General features: G+C 33.7%; 2 protein-coding genes across 2 annotated transcripts; both read right to left on the bottom strand.

The window, feature by feature from the left end:
• Positions 1-4,379: 4,379 nt before the first annotated feature.
• LOC115722807 (zinc finger CCCH domain-containing protein 3) lies at positions 4,380-8,651 on the bottom strand. Its single transcript, XM_030652134.2, has 7 exons — positions 8,154-8,651; positions 7,323-7,492; positions 7,101-7,151; positions 6,291-6,407; positions 5,872-6,180; positions 5,084-5,353; positions 4,380-4,993 (listed from the first exon to the last, which is right to left on the bottom strand). The coding sequence occupies exons 1-7, from the start codon at positions 8,215-8,217 to the stop codon at positions 4,652-4,654; spliced, it is 1,323 nt and encodes a 440-aa protein (XP_030507994.2). The 5' UTR covers positions 8,218-8,651; the 3' UTR covers positions 4,380-4,651.
• An 8,134-nt stretch (positions 8,652-16,785) lies between these two features.
• LOC133030976 (histone deacetylase 8-like) lies at positions 16,786-18,244 on the bottom strand. The gene has a single exon (XM_061104130.1). The coding sequence runs from the start codon at positions 17,784-17,786 to the stop codon at positions 17,178-17,180; it is 609 nt and encodes a 202-aa protein (XP_060960113.1). The 5' UTR covers positions 17,787-18,244; the 3' UTR covers positions 16,786-17,177.
• Between the last annotated feature and the right edge of the window lie 3,301 nt (positions 18,245-21,545).

The raw sequence follows: 21,545 nt of genomic DNA, 5'->3' as shown, positions 1-21,545 counted from the left end.
CGCGCGCGCGTATGAGTGCACAGCCCCTTATCTTTTTTCGAATCTTCAAAAAATCATAACTAATTCAAATTAAATCGAAATTGAGTTCTGTAAAAAAGTAAATTGCTTAATTTTTTCAATACTATCCAATAAAAATAATTCCAGAAACAAAATTTCAATTATTTTTCACGAAAATTCACAAACATCAATCAATCATCATATAACACTCAATACAACATGAAACCATCCAAATAACAAACAATCGTTTTAAAGTCCAAATTTCATGCAAGTAAATCAATTACCATGGCTCTGAGGCCAGTTGTTGGAGTTTATTTTACCAGGATCTTAGATCTACTCACAAGTATGTTATTTAAACACCCTAAATATGAACTTTCTAAAACGATAAATTAAACACATATAAAGTTAAGAAAACCTTACATTGATGCAGCGGAATTAATGTCTCCTTCCGCTCAAATCTCTAACCCTTGTATCCTTTTTATAGCAATCAAGATCTGAGCCCGAATGTCCTTCTTCTTCAAGTTTGATCCTTCACAGTCTTCCAATCTATGATTGAGTTACTGCTTGCTGTGTGTGGGCACTCACTCTTTCACTAGGGTTCGAAATTGATGAAGGGAAAAGAGAAAAGGGATTTCGGCCAGGTATAGAAAGTGGGGAAGGCTCAGTTTTTCTGAAGAGAGAAATTTCTGTCAGAAAGGCTTGTGAAAACTTATGATTTGACTGAGCCATCACTTTCTATTTATAGGCTACTACTAGGTTTAGGTTAAGAATTATTTGGCATTAAAATAATGAAAAAAATCAATTTGAAACTCCACAATAAGTGGTCGGCCATGGTGTTGTAGTGGGCCCCACTTGATTTTGCAGTTTTATCAAATTTTATTTCTATTTTCTCAAAAACGCCAATTTTCTAATTCTAACCTTTTAAATGCCAAAACTAATTATTTAATAACTAAAATAGATTATTAAATAATATTATCATTTAATTTAATTATTACTTAGACATATAAAGTCCATTAATAAATAAATAAACCTAGAAACTCTTTTCTTTACAATTTCACCCCTGCTTAGTGAAAATTCATAAAATTAGACATAGTCTAACTTTAGAATTATAATTGATCAATCACGAATCAATTAATGAGTCTTACAAGCAGAATGTTCTCAACTAGAATGGGGACCATGGATCTATATGCTGAGCTTCCAATAAGTGAACCAAATTTACCAAGTAAATTTCTACTTATTGATTCTTCGTTGAATCCACTCTTAGAACTTAGAATTGCACTCTCAGACTTATATAGAGCATATTTTATGTTCCACGATATCAATATGCTATCTCATTTAACCATTGTTATAATCTTATTGTGATTTAAAGATCCTCTATATAGATGATCTACATCGAGATGGGATTTTTTTACCGTTCTCACCCCTCAATGTATTTTGCCCCTTAAAACACTTAGCTACCTATAAATGGTGTTTAGTGATCTAATAATTAGTCAGTTAAACAAGAGCTCATCCATTTACTTCTATTTGCTAAGCTCGAAGGGAATCATCACTTCACTTCTATACACCAGTAGAAGCTATAGATTCCATATTTATGTTCAGCACTCCTACTCATTCATACTATCATGTTCCCAAAATATACGTATCACCCTGACCTAAAAGTAGGCTTAACTAATAAATTAAAGAACATGAATAGCACTCCTGAGTTGAGCCTAAGCATATCAGGATTTAGATTCTTTAATCTTAAGATCAACTACTGATATTGACTTGAAAAGATATATATATAACGGTAAGTTTGTAATATCTTAACTTAGTTGCAATATCGGTCCAGTCCAATGTATACTCCATACATTCGAAACTAGTATACTTTACTAATGTCCTGGAAAGAACATAACACTTACTCCAAGTGTAAGTACACATCATCGCTGATTATCACATTAGTGTAAATCCAATAACACTGATGAAACAGGGACCAAGTCTTTTGATTCATATGATTACAATCACATTCCACTGTGTTGACGATACTGTAATTGTGAATAAACATATGATCTGGATTTAACTGATTCTGTGTGTGTGAATGTAATAAACATATTAAACCATTAGCATGTAGAATTCATGCAAACATCAATCACTTCAAATTTCTTATATTGATAACTAATCAGATTGTAAAGAGTTTTATTTAGGGCATAAAACCCAACAGATAGCGTATCTATATGGTGGAACATATAGAGCGTTCTATATGACTGAGAGTGCAATTCTAAGTTCCAAGAGTGGATGTAACAAGGAATTAATAAGCTAGTGAATTTACTTGGTAAATTCGTGATCAGCTTATTGGAAGCTTAGAAATATAGACTCATGGTCCCCATTCTAGTTGAGACCATACTGCTTGTAAGACTCAGTTAATTGATTTTAATTAATCAATTATAATTCTAAGATTAGACTATGTCTATTTATGAATTTACACTAAGCAAGGGCAAATTTGTGAAGAAAAGAGATTCTAGGTTTTGTTTATTAATTGGAAGACTTTATTAAGTCTAATTAATAAATATAATAAATGACAATATTATTTAATAATTAATTTTAGTTATTAAATAATTAGTTTTGGCATTTTAATGGTTAGAATTAGAAAATTGACGTTTTGAAAAAATAGGAATGAAAATTGGTAAAATTGCAAAATACTAAAGTGGCGCCCACTAAACCTTGGCCGGCCACTTAATTGGATTTTCCAATTAATATTTTTATTATTTTTATGTCCATTGATTCCTAACCTAAACCTAGTAGTTACCTATAAATAGATAGTGATGGCTCACACTTGTTAAGAGATTAAAAATTAGAATTTTTGCCTTAAGAAAAATTTGAGCCATCACTTCCCTTGCTACAGCCGACCTCTCTCTCTGTCTTTCCTTCTGCAAGTTTTCGAAACCCTTAGTGATAGAGTAGTGCCCACACACAGCAAGTGGTATCTCATCATAGTCTGGAAGATTGTGAAGAATCCAAACTGAAGAGAAGGACATTCGGGCTCAGATCTTGGTGATACTCTACGACAGAAAGGATACAAGGGTTAGAAATCTGAGTGGAAGGAGACATTATATTCCGCTGCAACCACTGTAAGGTTTCTTATACTTTATATGTGTTTATATCGTTTTAGAAGTTCATGTTTAGGGTGTTAAAACAACATACTTGTGAGTAGATCTAAGATCGTGGTAAAATAAATTCCAACAGATTCGCCAATCAAGTCCTGAGGTTCTCATTGTGTCAGAAACCATGTTAAACTTGGATAAGTTTGCTTTAATCGCTAACAAGCTTCATTTTACTAAATTCACTTATATCCCTCCGATTGGCTTTTTTGGAGGATTTGGGGTGTGTTGGAAAGTTGGAGTTAAGTGTAACATCTTAGACCATAATAAAAATCTTATTGTTGGTGCTATTGAGTCTGATCCGCCAGGGAAAACTTGGCTCCTTATGGGTGTTTATGGCCCACCAACTCTGCATTTTAAAGAAGTGTTTTGGAATAGAGTGGGGGATTATATCCTCAAGGCGACTCAACCCGTTTTGCTTTTAGGCGATCTTAATGGTACTCTTGAGGATCATGAGCATCAATTACACTCACCAAAACAACTCAGCTAGGTACTCTTTCGACCTTAGGCGTATGGTGGCTAGAACTGGTGTGATTGATTTGGGATGTCAAGGAGGGAAATTCACTTGGTTCCAAAAGTCAACCAATACTCAAAGGAGCAGCACACTGAAGTGGGCAAGGCTCGACCGAGCGGTGGCTACAGTCGACTGGACACACTTTGGCTAAGTTCGCTCTTACGGTAAATACTAATTGTTCATGGTTGGAGACATTTCCATCTCCATGTTATGTAATTCTCTCGTATTAATATAATAGTCTTTTTCTCCAAAAAAAAAAAAAAAAAAAAAAACATAAAACTTATTTTATTTTTTTTATTTTTATTTTTTTTCACATACGCACAATTGACTACTTAGACTTTCTATATTTCCTACCCTTAAAACAATTGTTATATAATTTTCTAAATGCCGATAATAATAATCACTCCTCTATAGTATACATAAGATTTAGGATGTAATCTTTATTTTTTTAGTGGTCCCATTTTATTATTGGAGTAATTTATAGTCCTAAAAAAGTAACTTAAAAATAATATTGCATTTGTTATGTTGTGTATTACTCCAAAATTGATTACCTCATCCACTCTCTGTCTCTCCCTCTATATATATATAAATATTTTGAATACTCAAATCCATTCAGTCAGCAATCAAAATAAAATTTAGCAAACTGAACTCGGCATATATGAAGTATGTGTTCTATCCATTTTAGAAAATACTTTTTTCACAAAAAAAAAAAAAAAGAAATAATAAATAAGTGGTAAGCAAAATCCCAAAGAGAAAGGTTGAAAAAAAAAAAGAGATCTTACAACTTCCCACCTGCGTATTATTCACCTCAAAAAATTGCCTTCTATCACCCCACTGATTTCAAACAACCTATTCATTCACTCCTCAGGCAGGTGAAATTGGGGGACAGAAGGTACATGTGATAGATGATGTTTCCTTCAAATTACTAATCCAATGAAGGACATGCACCAAAAAAAGGAAAATAACAGGAAGATAAAAAAAAAACACAAAAACAAAAAATAGAACCTCAACCAGATTGGATTTCTGAAGCTTCAGAAGACGGCGATGAGGGTGCCAAAGAACTAGCCTGTTTCGCCGAATCATCTGAGAGTCTTGAATCCGAGTTATGATTTTGCATGCTCAAAGGTTTGTTTACCACATCAAATGATTTTGATGGTAGGGAGTGAGAAGTCTCTGGCACATTGGCTGTTGGAGAGCCTTTGGGATAACTTAAATAAGGTGAATCAAGCATGGCAGGAAGAGTCATACCGTAGTTATAAACATTCGGCACAGCAGGGTGATCAAATTTGCAAGTTGGACCATATTTGCACAGTCCATACATACTGTAATAAGAACACACAGCCTGCCCCTGCATAGAGTTGAAGATCATCGATTACAAAAAATATAAAGTGCATACATAGACAAAGGAATTACAAACATGCAGTAGAAATGAACTTACAGGCCGCGAGGGAAGCCCGATTTGGTTGGAAATGGCCGCAGACGGCGCAATCCTTTCCTTTGGGTGATGATACTTGCAATCTGTTCCATATTTGCATGTTCCAGTGTTCATAAAATATCGGCATTCCGGTTGATCAGGTCTCTCAGGTAGACTTGGAGTTGGATGCAGTAAGTTTACTTGTCCACCAGAACCTGATTCACTTGGATTCCTAGGGTTGAACACATAATTGGATCCAAGGATACCAGTGGAAGATGCAGGGCTCATGTTCCCCTAAATAGAAAAAACATATATTATAAGCTAACAGTGGTATTCATCTTCGTTACAATATCTACTTAATGGAAAACTCACAAATAATAACAAACACTTATATTTTGAGGAGCAAACCAAGTTATCGTCAGTCATCACATCAGTAAAATTAATCCCCAAAATTGTTTAGAGGTATAGACGTTCTGGAACTACTTTCCAAAGCATATGACAAATAACCAGTCAAAGACTCAAAAGTATCTTCGAAGATAAAATAAAATATTCAACAACATGGTGTGTTCAAAAGCGTGCTTATAGCAGAACTCTAAAAATAAGCTGAAACAATGGTATATTGCCTAGAATACTCATATGGTGCAACCATGCTAGTTACAATGTTGAGATCAAGGGATTTCAGTTCCGAAACTATGCATAAAAGAAATGACAGACAAGAAGAACCAGAATAGAGACCCAATTGCATTTATGGGTGGTCAGGGAACATATATATATAATTAAATTAGCTTGATAATTAGGGAGCAAATACTGACCACATAGGTGTTCCAAACTCCTCCAGATAGAATTCCTTGAGAAGGAGAGACAACAACAGGCATATAAGGAGGTGGTTGAGGTTGTGGACCAGAAATATAAGGAACTCTTGGCAATGACCATGCAGCAGGAAGTCCACTAGCATATGGTAGATTTGAAGATGGAAGCATTGTGGAGCCCGCTGATCCATAAGCAGGAGGAGCAACAGGAAATGCAGTTCCATGGGATGCAGGCTGGGGATGATGAAACTTGCATGCAGGCCCAAACTTACAAGCTCCGGTTCGCACATAATATGGACAAGATTTTTCTTCCTGGAGGCAATTAATTTAAAATTGTTTTAAATTTGAAAAACACATATGAGAGTAGCATGGCAGCAAATAAAATTATATCAGCAGTAAAACAATAATAGGACATAGATGACCTGTCGCATGGGGAGACCTAACATGTTGAATGAAACTGGTCCAGCACCACGCCTGTCTCTTGGGTGATGAAACTTACAGGTAGACCCATATTTGCAAGTCCCAGTCTTCAGAAAATACTATTTGAAAAATAATGTATTTGAAGTGAACAATGTTAGCGTACAAAGATTCCCATAAACATTAAGCAAGCACAAAAATGGACAATGATTGGTATCATATTCAGGATCAGGTGGGACCCTCTGCTAACAACTAAGAATGACAAATTATTTGGGTAACCTTTGAAAACTATCCATTGAATATCATTGTAGAAAAACTTTAAATTGGCATGAGGCCTTCAACAACAAGAAGAAATACAAAAAAACAATAATATAATATTAAATGCAGACTGTAGAGGGAGAGAAAGTAAATAGAGATCATGAACCCAAAACACTTATGTAACAACTTGAAAATACCTTAACCATAATGAAACAGATGGTGATAATGAAACAAATAATGTCAATCCCCACCAAAGTGCAGGAAGAATAAGCATCAGAGTATCATACCACACTACTACCCTTTTTGTGAAACAACTGACTAGAAAATCAGAAATATCTAATAAGCATGTGCTATGTCAACTAAACAATTTTTCCCACTTCCCACAAAAAAATTACATCAATAATCAATAAAAAATTACAGATAGCACCTCAATCCATCAACTTTGTTTCCTTTTCTTCAAGAATTCCAGACACTAGATTTCATATAAAAATAAGACGAGAATATGTAAAAGAAGGAAGAAAATAAATCCATTTCAGGAACCTTGCAGAAAATCTTACCCCACAGTCAGGCTGTCCAACTCTTTCAGGAAGCTCTCCATTGTACTGAGCCTACATAATGTATTCGGGATTAAACCAGTCAAATGTTTGATCCCTTAAGCGTTTTAAAGCACAACAGTTGAGAAGTAGTGAGAACAAAAATGCCAGTCACAGAATCAAAACATGATTGCACTTCAAAGTGGTGGAAGAAGTACTATAGAATAAAAGACAATTTTTAGTTACCTGTGGAGCATAAGCAGGGTGATTGAACCGACAGTTATTGCCATAACCACATGATCCAGTCCTCAAATAATATATGCAATCTGGCTCACCAGGACGGTCCGGGAATGGGTTTGATTGAGCCAAACCACCCACTTCTTGACTATCATTGATTTTTAGCCGCCATATTGCTTCTACAATGCATAAGAGCAATACACATTGCAACAATTTTTAATAAATCTGTTAAACACCACCTTCAGCATAACATAAATTGCCAAAAACACATTGAAATCAAAACTCAGACCATGCTACCAGATATCTCAGTGGGATCTCTCCATCATCTACCTTACACGTTCCACAGAAAGTAAAAACACACATAAACCCAAATGATATATGTCCAGAAGAGGTTTAAAATATTACTTTTGAAGAGAATAAAACAAGTCTTAAAAACCCTCACATACATTAGATCAACCAATAAAGTTCTCCAAAAGAAGAAACCAACAAATCATCAAGGATCATTTGTATCATCGCCAAACCTATCCAGAAATCTTCAACAGAAACTTAATGAAAAAAGAAGCGTTTCTAATCAACCCTTATTATGATGCATTCCAGCTACAACACCAAAATTGTTAAAAACCAAAACCCAGATAGCATTATCCACAAAAAGGCAGAAGTAAATCAATAATTTCTAACTTAGAACAATTTACACACATTGCGATTTCGTAAAAAAAATAATAAATAAATAAAGTAACCATGATCATCATATTTAAGAACCCCAATATCATATATGTTCCCACAAAAATTCATCTTCAGATCTCTAAAACACCCAAAAGAGAACACAAAAATAGGTGTCACCTTCAATGTTACCATCGGATTGATTTGGAACAGCATTCTTCTGAGGTTGCCGAGTATCTGGCATCGGTAAGCACAGAGAGCCTTTTTTGCAGTCTCAATAATCAAAACCCACAAAAGTTTTCGAATCTTTCGAACAAATCAGAGCAAAGCACCACAAAATCTCTCAGGGAAAAAATAAATAAAAACGAAAACGAAAAACAAAAAGAAAAAAGAAAAATTCCCCAACAAAGGGCGTGATCAAGGAGCAAAGATATAAAACTGAAGAAAACAAAATTAATACATATGATGATATAATGAAAATATTTTCTGAAAAAAAAAATGAAGAAGAGTGGGAAATATCAGAGAGATAATTCTGCAAAAACAATGTGAAATGCAAACAAATACACAAATTGTTTGGGAAAATTGATATAAATTCTTCGTCTTTCCTTTTTTTTTTTTTTTCAAGTCATGAGTCTTTTTTTCCTTTTGGTACTTTTAAATGAATGTGAAACCGAGAATATGTTAAAGTTTTCTTGCACTCGTGTACGAACATTAAATTAATTGAGCCATGTGAAATTACAATAATACCCTCCACGTGTCAGATTTCTGAGCTGGGTTTAGTTTCGGTCTTAAATGAATTGAGTTTGATTAAACACAAAAAGAGCATATTGTTCAACAAAATGGCGCCTCTCATATTTTTGGTCTATTATTTTATTCTTTGCTTCTTATTATAGTATCACTTTTTGTCTTTTTATTTATTTTTATTTCTTACCATCGTTTTGCAATCAAAGCCGTTTGATATTTCATCAACGATAGGAAACCAACCACTCCTTTTGGTAAGCCCAACTGTATCAACTACTTCTTCCAGATGATATTATCTTTAGTTAAATAAATATTGAAAATTAAAAGTGTCAATTTGGTAAATTCAACATTTCTCAAAGCCATTTTCCTTAAATCCTTCAAAAAAAAAGTGAAGGTTTTTGTTGGGATTTGATTGTAAATAAAAAAAATAATAAAATCGTGATCGTTTAATTGGTATGGCGGTGGCAAGTCATTCACCACTCAGATTCCATGGTCTCGTGTGGGACCCACGTGAAGTTTCCTTTGGTTCCATACATATGGCAAAAATAAGAAAATGACAAAAGTATCCTCGGAATGGGCTTTTAATATTTTAAAATAAAATCAGATAATAAAGAATAAATTTTGTTACATACTCTTTGGTATTAAAATATAGTATATACCCTCAAAGGTATGTATCTGTACGTGATATATATTTCCTTTTAATATATAAAAATAAGAGAATGTGAAAAATCGTCGCCGTCAAAGGGCGAAGAAGAGATTTTGGAGTAAGCAAAATGGGTCGTGGAGAGATTTGGACCTTTGGATTTTAAAATTCAAGGGACGTGGGCTCCACTTGAGAGAGAGAGAGAGGAAAGAAAGAAGTCTAGGATTCGCAATCGCAAGCAACCCCATACTAGAGGAGTTTAGTTTAGTGGGGCTGCGGCCACAAGCGGATTTATTAACCTCGACGTGAAACCCTTAGAATTACTTTTACCACTATGCGCCGCTCTCTATTTCTATATATAAAGCTAAAATATAAAAGGGTAAAATGACATTTTTAAAATGTTTAAAAGTATTTTTTATATATATTGTTGAAACTAAAAGTGGTCAACACTCACTTGTTAGATTAGGAGATAAAATTAAAGGATAAATTTCTTTTGGACTTTATGTCTTGGAAAACTTTCTGTTTTGTTAAATGATAAAATGGATATTGTATTTTTCAATTTGGTACAAATAATATTATGAATTAATTTTTTCTTAAAATAAAATTTAATAATAATCTAATCTAAAAGTGTTATGACAAAACTGTTTACATTTTCTGTATTTGTTCGTATTAGGAATTGCCTTCAAATTGGTTATATTAAAAAAAGTTATCAAAAATTAAGCTCAGGGTACTATTTTTACTATTTTGAAAAATACAAGGTCTATTTTATCATTTAACAAAAGAGGATTCAATTAGTAATGTTTGCCAGACACAGGGTCCAAAATAGTATTTATCCTAAATAAAATATGAGTAGAGTAAATAGAGAGATACACAACAGAATTTATAGTATTTATTTCCGGTGTCGCAATGGTTTTGGAGTTACATCTACTTCGAATTTTTATTTCTCACGAGCATTATAAGAAAATTGACTAAGTGTGAAAGCTCTAATTTTTAGAAAGAGAAATTAGAGAGAGGTGCTCTCACCTTATTACTTTTATAAATGTGTCAAATAAGCTAGAGGAGCTCTTTGAAGGAGATCCTATTATAATAATAATAAAATATTCAAAAACATGTGAAAGAATACTATTAAGCTATTTTTGACATAACGGTGAAATTGACTCTAGAGGTTGGTCGTCAATTTCTGGGAACTTGAATCATGTCTGCGGGACCTTTTTCGCATAAGTTATAGTTGAAATTTATAAATCCTAGAGGGTGAAATTTGGACCTAATATCTTTAGAATTGCGATTAGAGTGTGAGACATGACTTGATAGATTATTGAAATTTATTTAAAACACAAGTTGAATCTCGTCAATCGAATCAATATTGAGTGAGCTGTCGTTTTATTGAAGGTTGCCCTTATACCAACACCCAGGTTGACATATGATGTCAACCTCAACATTGGGTCAAGGAAAAACGAGTTGATGATGTATTTTTTTGATGCTTAAGTTTATTTTGGTGAAGATGTTCACTACTTCTTAGAGATGTTGTTTCACGAAATCGGGAGACTCGAAACACCCCAATTTGCAACTAAGTCACTTTGCTAAAAAAGTGAAATTATGAAGTTGTGAATTTGACTTGCATGAGTTCATAGCTCTCATTTACTATGAAAAACTAGATGGACGCTCAAGACAAAATCAAAATTAGTAAATAGAACCCAGCGCACCAGGTCATACGTTAACCTAGGCCATGGGAGCCCTTTTCAGGGCGTCTAGGATGTAGTTTTGGTGCTTCCAAGGTCTTCAAAATTGAGGATAAGGTCTCCTACTTTGTTTTTGACCATGTCAGAGAGAATGCCTTGAGCAAAATTTGCATCTGAGTGACAGAAACTAGCACACCAGCTTGATTGCCAACCTGGGTGTTGGGCTTAATTCTTGGCCCTTCGTGATTCTCGTTTTCTCCCTAAGTTTTACTTGTATCTTCATTATTTCTAATGAAAAAAAAAATTCTCGTGTCAACCTAGGCATTAGGTTCAGTTTTTGGCCATCAGATGACTCCGTTTGATTCCCAAATATACTTGTATCTTAATTTTTGACAAAAACAGAGAATATTCCTAGAAGACTTTGTTGATATTGTTGATGGAAGTGGCCCAGGTTGACAAAATGCCAACTAGATGGATGGACCTAGTGCCTAGGCCAAAATGGGCGTTGGGTCCGTGTTCTGGCCTCTAAGTTGATATGTTTCTCCCCTAAAAGAACTTTTTTCCTCATTTTTGATGAAGACGAAGAAAATTCTTGGGGGTAGTTCTTCATATGGTGGTTGGGAGCGCCCCAAGTTGACAATAAGTCAACTTGGGCGCTAGGTGCCTAAGGCACCTGGTGCTCCGAGTGCTCGAATTCAAAGTTGCTCCGAATCTAATTTTGTTGCCTCAAATATGTTCGAGACAGGTCTAATTCATGTCCCAGTACAAAGTTTGACCCATTTACAATAAGACGGGGCCGACAACCAAAACCCTAGTTCGAATGTAAACTTCAGCGTTGGGTGAAAACCATAGGTGCCTGAATTGACTTTTTGTGTGTTGTTTCGTGTGTTTTCAGCTTCCAAGCCTTGGACTTGGATTCTTCATGTCTTCATGGTATATAATATTGAAAGATAGTCAGTTGGAAACAACTTAGCGGGATCCAAATGTTGGAAATTATTTTACCAGGATCTTAGATCTACTCACAAGTATGTTTATTAACACCCTAAATATGAACTTTCTAAAACGATGAAATAAACACATATAAAGTTTAGGAAACCTTACATTGGGTGCAGCGGAACATAATGACTCCTTCCGTTCAGATATCTAGCCCTTGATTCCTTTCTGTTGCAGAGCATTATCAATATCTGAACCTGGATCTCTTTCTCTGAATCTTTGATGCTGAAACCTCCTTCTTGCTGAAAGTCTTTCTTCACGATCTTCCTCACTATGATTGAGGTATCACTTGCTGTGTGTGGGCACTACTCATACACTAAGAATTCGAAATCTCAATGAGGAAGAGAGAGAGAGTGGGTTCGACCAAAGATAGGGAGAGAGAAGGCTCAGTTTTTTCTGAATCAGAAGTGTCAGAAGAAAAGTGTAATTTTCCTGAAGCCTTCACTATCTATTTATAGCATTCCACTAGGGTTAGGTTTAAATTATTTGGCATTAAAATAATGAAAATATCAGAGGGAAAAACCCTACAAAAGTGGTCGGCCCTACTTAGTGGATTTGGGCCTCACTTTTTGCAATTTTGCAGTTTTACCTTTTCTGCATCTGATTTTCTCAAAAACGCCAATTTTCTAATTCAACCATTTAAATGACAATTCTAACTATTTAATAACTATAAATAATTATTACATAATATTGTCATTTATCATATTTATTAATTGAACAATACAAAGTATCATAATTAACAAATATTCCCCTAAAACTCTTTCTTTACAATTTCGCCCTTACTTAGTGAAAAAATTCACAAATAGACATAGTCTAATTTGAGAATTATTATTGATTAATCAAAACCAATTATATGAGTCTTACAAGCAATATTATCTCAACTAGTGCGGGGACCATTGGTCTATATAACCGAGCTTCCAATAAGTAGATCAAGAATTTAGCACTTAAATTCACTAACTTATTAATTCTTCGTTGAATCCACGCATAGAACTTAGAATTGAACTCTCAGTTATATAGAATGCTCTATATGTTCCACCATATAGACACATCATTAGTTATCCATTGTTATAATCCTAATGTGATCAATGATCCTCTATATGAATGATCTACACTGTAAAGGGATTAGATTACCGTAACACCCTACAATGTATTTTATCCTTAAAACACTTGACCCCGTATAAATGATATTTCAGCTTATGTGAAATGAGTACTCCACCATTTATGTTCGTTTGGTCAAGCTCGAAGGAGATCATCCTTTGCTTACTATTCGCCAGATAGAAGCTATAGATTCCATGTTTATGCTAGCGCTCCCACTCAATTGCACTACCGTGTTCCCACAATGTACGTATCACCCTGACCTAAAAGTAGGCTTAACTAACAAATCAAAGAACACGAATAGCCTCTCGAGATTGAGCCTAATCATAACAGGATTAAGAACATTTGATCTAGGATCAATTAGGCGATATTGACTTGAATAGATATTACGGTAAGTTTAATAAATCTAAGTCAAAGTTCAATCTCGGTCCCTTCCGATGCATACTCCATGCATCCAACCTGAGCTTTACTTTAACCAATGCTCTGGAAAGAACATAGCACTTCTCCAAATGCAAGTAAACTCTGTTGTAGATTATCATATCAGTAAAACCCTATGTCTGATAAATCTAGGAAACTTTATTCACATAGTCATGCTTACTTTCCAATGTGTTGACGGCACAATAAACAGGATCAAGTATGTGAAAAGGGTTTCAGATGAATTTATACATTATGTACATATAATCATGAAATAAATCATGTGAACCATGCAACATTAAATGTTATTTCTGATCTATATTAATAAGTAAATCTGATTATATTGAAATGAGTTTTATTTAGGGCATAAAACCCAACAAACTCCCACTTGCACTAATATAAAACAAAATGTGCATTTAAAATAATCTCAACACCTTGATATACAAATCAAGTGTACACTACAAAAAAACCCATTTTCCCCGACTATTTTTTTGGTCATTAAAACTCATTAATTAGTCACCTAAATTTTTTTCTGACTAATTATTTTTAGTCACCATTTAGTCGCTGAATGTCGGTCGTAGAAGAGATTTAGTGACTAATATATTTAGTCACAAATAATGTTATTTTCTATGACTAAAATTTAGTTACAAAATATATTAAAGTTAGTCACAGTAAGATTGATATATTGGTCACATAAGTACCAATATACACTATCAACAACTAAAATTTAGTCACGAAAAAACTAATATTTTGTGACTAAATAGTTTAGTTAGCAATAATAAATAAAGAATTACATAAATTAATTTTTCAGTGACTAATATTTAGTCATAAAAACTAATTGTTATTTTTTTTTAATTTAAAATATATTCATTTAAATTATATAATAAAAATAAATTATTCAAAAAGCTATATTTAAATAATATTGAACACATTTATTGATTACATAAAAATTATTATAATGGCAATCATAAAAAATTCAATTACATAATTCTTGCTTGAATTGTATTGTCTATGAACTACAACAACAAACTCCATGAATCAGAGTTGCCAACATGGAAAACAGAAAAAAGTTACCCCAATACAAACCAAACTAAATGAACAAAAAAAAACTAACACTAAATTAGGCAAACAAACATAAAAAAGAATGTGAAGCCTCTATCCTAATCTGGCTCCAACTCAGAAGCTAAAAGCACACACCCCTCAAACTCTTAAAGCATCCTCTGAGCATCTGTAGGCATGATCTGTGAAAGAATTATAGGAAAATTATTAAAATTAGCAGCAATACATAGTTGTCACTACAATTTAGCCATTATGATAGCTCCACTCTGCATTATCTTGCAACAGACAGGGATCTACAGCAGTGAGAGAATTTAAACATAATATAACAGTACTATAAAATCTAACCTGAAAAATCAATAAATTACTACAGAACAGAGTTGGTTCTAAAACATAGGTGCTCATTCTCAATCCTGTAAACACCAATCATCATTCATTTTATCTATCATTACTCATGACTCGATAAACAATGTCCAAGAAAACAAAGAGAAACAGAGAAAGTAGTACCTGTAAAAATTCCAATGGCCACGACGAATAACTTCCAATGAAGCCAAAAGAAAATCTACTAATCTTGACTCAACAGCTCCAATTCGGAACCCCATCACTATTTCCACCCATGCTACTCTTAAAACAACATTCAAACCCTGCAATTTCAATTTCATATTACATCTACAACTTGTTTTCTTTCATGTATATATAATTAGGAGGAAAATGAGAGAAAGAGAAATTTATTAGTTACCATGGAAACATAGTACGTACTTTTGTTCTTGAGAATTAGATCATCTCTAAGCCAAGTGTTTCTTGATTTGCGGTTGAGAAGACCCCAGTCCTTGACGAAATCCCAGTATAGCTGATAGATTGTAGGCACGACAGAAGTGACCAAAACTATTGAAAACCATAATGGGTCATCGTGAGGCTGCCTTGAGTAAGTGATTGTAGCTCCAGCAGCCACCATTGCAGAGACATACTTGCCCATGTTAGCCAAATGTGTGGAATCACACTTGTCAAACTATTGTCTTGCACACTTTAAAATAACATGTAAATAATTATAATTGAAATGACATTTATGATGAAGAGAGATAGAGAGAGTTGATGATGATTATTATTAAATTATACCTGCATGGCACGCCAGTAATAGGGGAGAAATGAGATGACATAAGCAAGCTCATTGAAGAGCCTTCCAGAGTGACATGTTTCGAATTGATGCTTTCTTAAGCTTCCAGCAAGAAAGTAGCAGGCTGTTGACTCCATGTGTCTTAGCAATGTAATCTAATGATATCATATGAATCAACAATGTTAGCATTGTCCAACAATTTTCCATCCAAATGAACTGGAAACAATATGCTTCATGCTTCCAAGATCCTTCTTGTGAAGGCTGCCAACATATATAACAACGACTTATTTGAGATCAATTTCAGAATTTCCTTTGACAGTTCCAATAGTGTTTAAAAACCTTTTGTTAATCAAACTTTCTGAAGTTAAAAACTGATATTGCTACTATAGATCACCAGATAATTGTTGCTTGAAAAACTTAGCATCTAATTCATTACACACAGAAAGAACTATCAAGTATGCAAACCAGAAAAAAATTGGCGCATACAGGGTGGCATGCTTTACTAGAAAGTATCCACAATGATAATATCCACAAGACCTGCTTTTGTTTTAATCTTCTCTCTCTTATTCTCGTCATAGGAAATTGACACATACAAATTGGCAACAAAATTCCAATGACGGAAAACGACAGTACTCAGAGTCCAATATGTAATTCACTGCCACTGATTCTTTCAGTTTAGATATGAACAACTACACCAAAAGACTTAAAAAATTTATCTATTCTTAGCAAGATATGAAATTCAGTTTAGAGATACGAACCTTGACAGCAATAATGGCATGATCAAGAAGCGGGAGTAGATTAGGATGACTGAAAAGTGATGAAACACGAATTTCCTCTCTCACCAACTCCAACTGTTCACTATTCTGAATGAGAACCTTTTTCATAGCATAAGTCCCATCATCTAAAAAAAACAAGAACCATATTAATATCACAACCTGACAGCCAAAAGTTAATGTAGATTGGACACTAAAATTAGAGTAAAACCATCACGAGATATTTATACAAATGTTCAAATATTTTTTTTTTTTTTGAAAATGATGTTTTCTTGTGTTTTATAATATAATTACTTAAGAGAAATAAATTATAACTACATTTACTTCCATTAAGTTAAAAAAAAAATTACAATATTCTCACTGAAGCAAAAGCTAATAAGTTCTACCCATGAAAATATATATGTAATATGTTTTTACTGCAAAAAATCTTATTTTACTCCCAACAAATTTCTTAACATTAAGTCTAAATTAGTGACAATATGTAGACTTGCTACTATCAGGGCCATGGAAACGAACATGTTTACCATCCCTATATGATTTGTTTATGATGGACAATGCCAGCTTAATATTAACAGAGGTTTATTCACTTAAAACTCAGCTTGTTTCATGAATGGTACCTTGTCTGTTTGGTATTTCTTTATGGACTTAATAACCTCTACAGGAAAGGCTTCATCCTCTGGGTAATATGCGATGGGATCAGATAATAAAGAAATTGGTAAGTTGAGCACACCAATGAACATCAATGTCAATCACAGCTACTTTAGCACAGCCAGAATTCAAAGCCAAATTAACAGCAAGACCAGCATTGTTAAGGAAGCAGTATCCATCAGCTTGGGTAGGCTGAGCATGGTGACCTGGAGGCCTGACCAATGCATAAGCAAGTTTTCCATGTCCATCTAGAACATACTTCATAGCTAATAAAGTAGTACCAGCAGCAAGAAGAGCAGCTTCCCATGAGCCAGGATTCAAAAAAGTCCCTCCACAAAACATCTTACCCCCTTCTTTATCAGCTTCAATTAGTTCATTTATGTATTCTGTGGAGTGGAAAGAGAGCAATTCAGAAGTGAGAGCTGGTTTTCCAGAATGCCAAGTAATGTAGGGAGAGATAGGGCCTCTTCTGAGAATGGAGAGCATGTTCTTGACTCTTTTAGAGTTTTCTGGGTGTTTTTCTAAGATGTCCAAGAAACCAGGATCGATTCCGGAGTCGAAGACGCCATTGCCGGTGTCATGAGCAAGCATACCCTCGTGCCAGGACACGTGAAGGTTGCCACTGCCAGATTGAGGAGAAGAAACTGATGCAGCCATGGATACTGACTGATATTCCTTCCTATCTCTACATACAAATGTTCAAATATGACCAAAACCAATGCTAAGGAAAATAATTGTGCACCGTGGGAAAACACAGGAGAAGAACCAGAACATGAATCTGTTGATTAAAACACCCACAAATAACATTCCCCTACAATGAAACATACTAGTTCCAAACATTACAAGGAAAACAAACCTGAAGACGATGAAGCTTCTGAACAGCTTTAATACTCTCCCTTGGGGTTGCACCTTCTGGCCAATCCAAATTCTCATGGGTTTGAAACAAAGCCTCGCCCTGTACCAATGACAATAAAAATAAGCGTACATATTATAGTTGGTATAATTACACTTTTTTTTACTTTTTGAGCAAGCCTTGAACTTAAAGAGCCCAATAACTACAAACTCAGGAACTAAGTTATGAGACTCTGCAATCCTCTCGGATTATACTGTTCCGTGTACAAGCATTCTCACTCCTTGATTCGAAAAACTCTTCATATCCTTTGGTTTCAAAGTTTCAAATAATTATGGCATTCAAACGAGAAACCCAGATATGAAATCGATACATGCGTTTGTAAAAAGGAATACTTGGGATATGAAATTGAACAAGGAATACCTGTAAAGAAGGGAGAGGTTGCCATCTGGGCATGGCGAGAAGCGCATTAGTCGGGTTGATTGAAGCCGGATCAATACTCGTCGCTACTAGCAGCGTTACCATCTCCCTATCTCTCTCTCTAGTTCACTGTTGAGTGGAATCTAGTTCCTGTGGTTTACTCAAAATGTCGCCGTTGTGTGTGAAGCAGAGGTTATGGTTGGGTGTGTTAAGTCTGTCGGGGTGAGGATAGGTGGAGACGGTGAGCTGAGCTGATGAGGTTGTGAGAGAAAGCTGAGATAGAGTTTAATTTGGGGAAGAAGACGAGAGAGAGAGTGGTAACTGTGCCATAGTTATGGTAGGAAATTGAAAATAGAGAGGGAAAATTTGGAGTTTACCTCCTAAAATAATTTTTTTAGGAAATGAATATTTAGTAGCAGTTTGATTTTAATAATAAATAATTATATTTTTTTTAAAAAAAATAATTATATTATTTGTTATTTTTATATATTGGTTAATATTTTAATAAAAATATTTTTATATTATATTAAAAATAATATATCTAACTAATATTAATATATCCAGAAAAAAAAATTAATATTTATACATATTATCCATATAGCAAATATAATAGGTAAAATATATAATTCAATGCCACCTTGTCAACTCATTAGTAAAAATAATTTTTTTAACTATATATTTGCTACTAATTCAGTAACTATATATATATATATTTTTTTTAAAAAAATATAATTTATGTTAATCACATTTTTTTAAGGATTAAATATAATAGTTAATGTATATTCAATATAGTAATAATTAATCTTATATTTTAAGGAAACTAAATAATTACTTGGTACATATAAATTATTAATAATTGTAAAAATAAAATATTTTAAGACTAATATTTTAGTTGTAAAAGATCATTAACTTTTACTGACTAACTATTTCGTCACAAATTTTAAATTTTAATGACTAAATAATTTTAGTCACCAAAAATTATTAGTCTCGCCACTATTATAATTTGGCGCAACAGTTTTAGTGACTAAATACTATTTTAGTCACTAAATATAACAAACAGTGACTAAAAAATTAGTCATTGATTTTTTTGGTTCTAAATAAACATTGTCTCATGACTAAAATTATTTGCGACTAAAAATTAGTCACAAAATCTAACTATTAGTGACTAAGTTGATTTGGTCACAGAAAATCTAGTCGCTGAAAATGTATTTTCTTGTAGTGGTAGTAGTAGTAAACTCCTCGTAATAGGATCTGAAAGGTTGAATTAAACACAACCTTTTCTCCACCATTACTCTTCCTTAAATCACAAAATCATTGGTAATGTGAAATTCCTCTCTATATGTCTACTCTCTTGGGATACTGGATTCTATACATACCTTTGGCAACTACTTTTGGTTAATCAGGAAATTAACACTAGTAGTTTAGGCAATTTGGAATGGTGCCAAAAATGTATAGAACTTTCCTTAGACTGAATAAGTACCTTTCCTGCAACTTTAACATTCAGTCTCTCTCTGGTGGACCTAGAGACTTCAGATAGGTTTTTACACTTCTCCAAAATCACTATTCCACCCCCAGAGTAATCACCATCTTATCAGAAAGATTTTCTAGTACAAAGGCAAATTTCGAAATCTGATATGGTGTAGTCTAAGAGTTTTAAACACACCCTTATAGACTAACATATAGATCCTCTTCTTAATCTTAAGATTTACTTTATTGTCTTCCAATATTCTTCTCCTGGATTAATCTGATACCTACTCATTACTCCCACTCAACAGCAGGTGTCTGGTCTAAGGCATACAAAAGCATATCTAAGACCTCTCACTGTTGATATAAGAAATTCTTTCATGGCTTTATCTTTTCTGGAATAGTTAAGACTTTTCCTTAGATAAATAAAATCTATACCTAAGAAGTTGTGAAGCTTCTATAGATTGCTATTAGAAAGAAAATGCTTCAGCATCTTACTAAAGTAAGTTGCTTGCATTAGAGTAAGTAATTACCAGGTATACCACAAGCCATAGGTTTAGATAAACTCAAACCTATAATACTAGGAACAGGAAGTTTGTTAAGTCCATTGAATAGACTTATAAACAAAAAATTCCTTTTATGTCCTTGTAATAGAAAAACTTTAGGTTACTCCATGTGAATGGATTAAACCATAGTTCTATTGGCTTTCTTCTTAGCTTCTCATCTTGACAATCCATTACTTGTCTAAACTCACAATGGATTTTAATCACTAGTGTCTCCCAAGTCATAAGAAGGTGAGTTCCTAGAAACTCTCCTACTATGACAAGGTACCGTGAATTATGTCGAAGAAAACTAAATGGTATTAACCTCTTTGGTTGTGACAAGACAACAGAGGCAGTGGGATCATCATATATAAGATGATAGAACACTTTTGGAATCAAGAATTAAATATCTCCTTTATTTGCTACTTGTTTTTCAGACTTAGTCATTTTCTTAGAAAAGTAGTATTTGTTTGATCAAACACTTTCTTATCTATTGACAATGGGATAGTCTACCCCTAATCACTTAGAATAGCTAACAAACCATGGTTAACAGTTCTAGTTTTTCTTAAGATTTTGATTAGGTCATCCATGAATCTAGTAATGATTTACATTAAGTATACAACCATTACATCATTCTGAAATTGTATTACCATAGAAGGAATTAGGCAACGACTAGTAACTAATCATCAACATGCAACTCGAAATTTCTGGGGAGGTAAGTTTGGATATAATTCAAAAATCAATTTAATGATCTTTGAACTGCATATTTACTAACTATTTCTCCACCCCTATCAGTTTGCAAGATCTTTAACAACTTACCTTAATGGTTTTAACCATTGCTAGAAATTAATGAAATTTTTAAACATTTCAAATTTCTTTGCTTAAGGTATAATCTAGAGTTATTGTTTTAAGAATACAACGAAAGACTCATATCCACCCCTGAATGTACATCCATCTGCGAATGAGATGAACTACTTTCAGTGGATATAGGCATTTTAACTCTTTGCAGAGATTGATCTTGTCAAATCCACTATGAACAAGATACAAATGCCATAGCTAAAAAAAATGTAGTAGTGTCTTTTGATGACTTAGGTTTAGTTACATCAAAGAGTTCTTAGAATACTGCAAGTGGATCATGGT

Source organism: Cannabis sativa, chromosome 9, assembly GCF_029168945.1.
Source record: "Cannabis sativa cultivar Pink pepper isolate KNU-18-1 chromosome 9, ASM2916894v1, whole genome shotgun sequence".
Lineage (NCBI taxonomy): Eukaryota > Viridiplantae > Streptophyta > Magnoliopsida > Rosales > Cannabaceae > Cannabis > Cannabis sativa.
The sequence above is the reverse complement of the archived record's forward strand: the minus strand, read 5'-3'. Positions and strand labels throughout refer to the sequence as shown.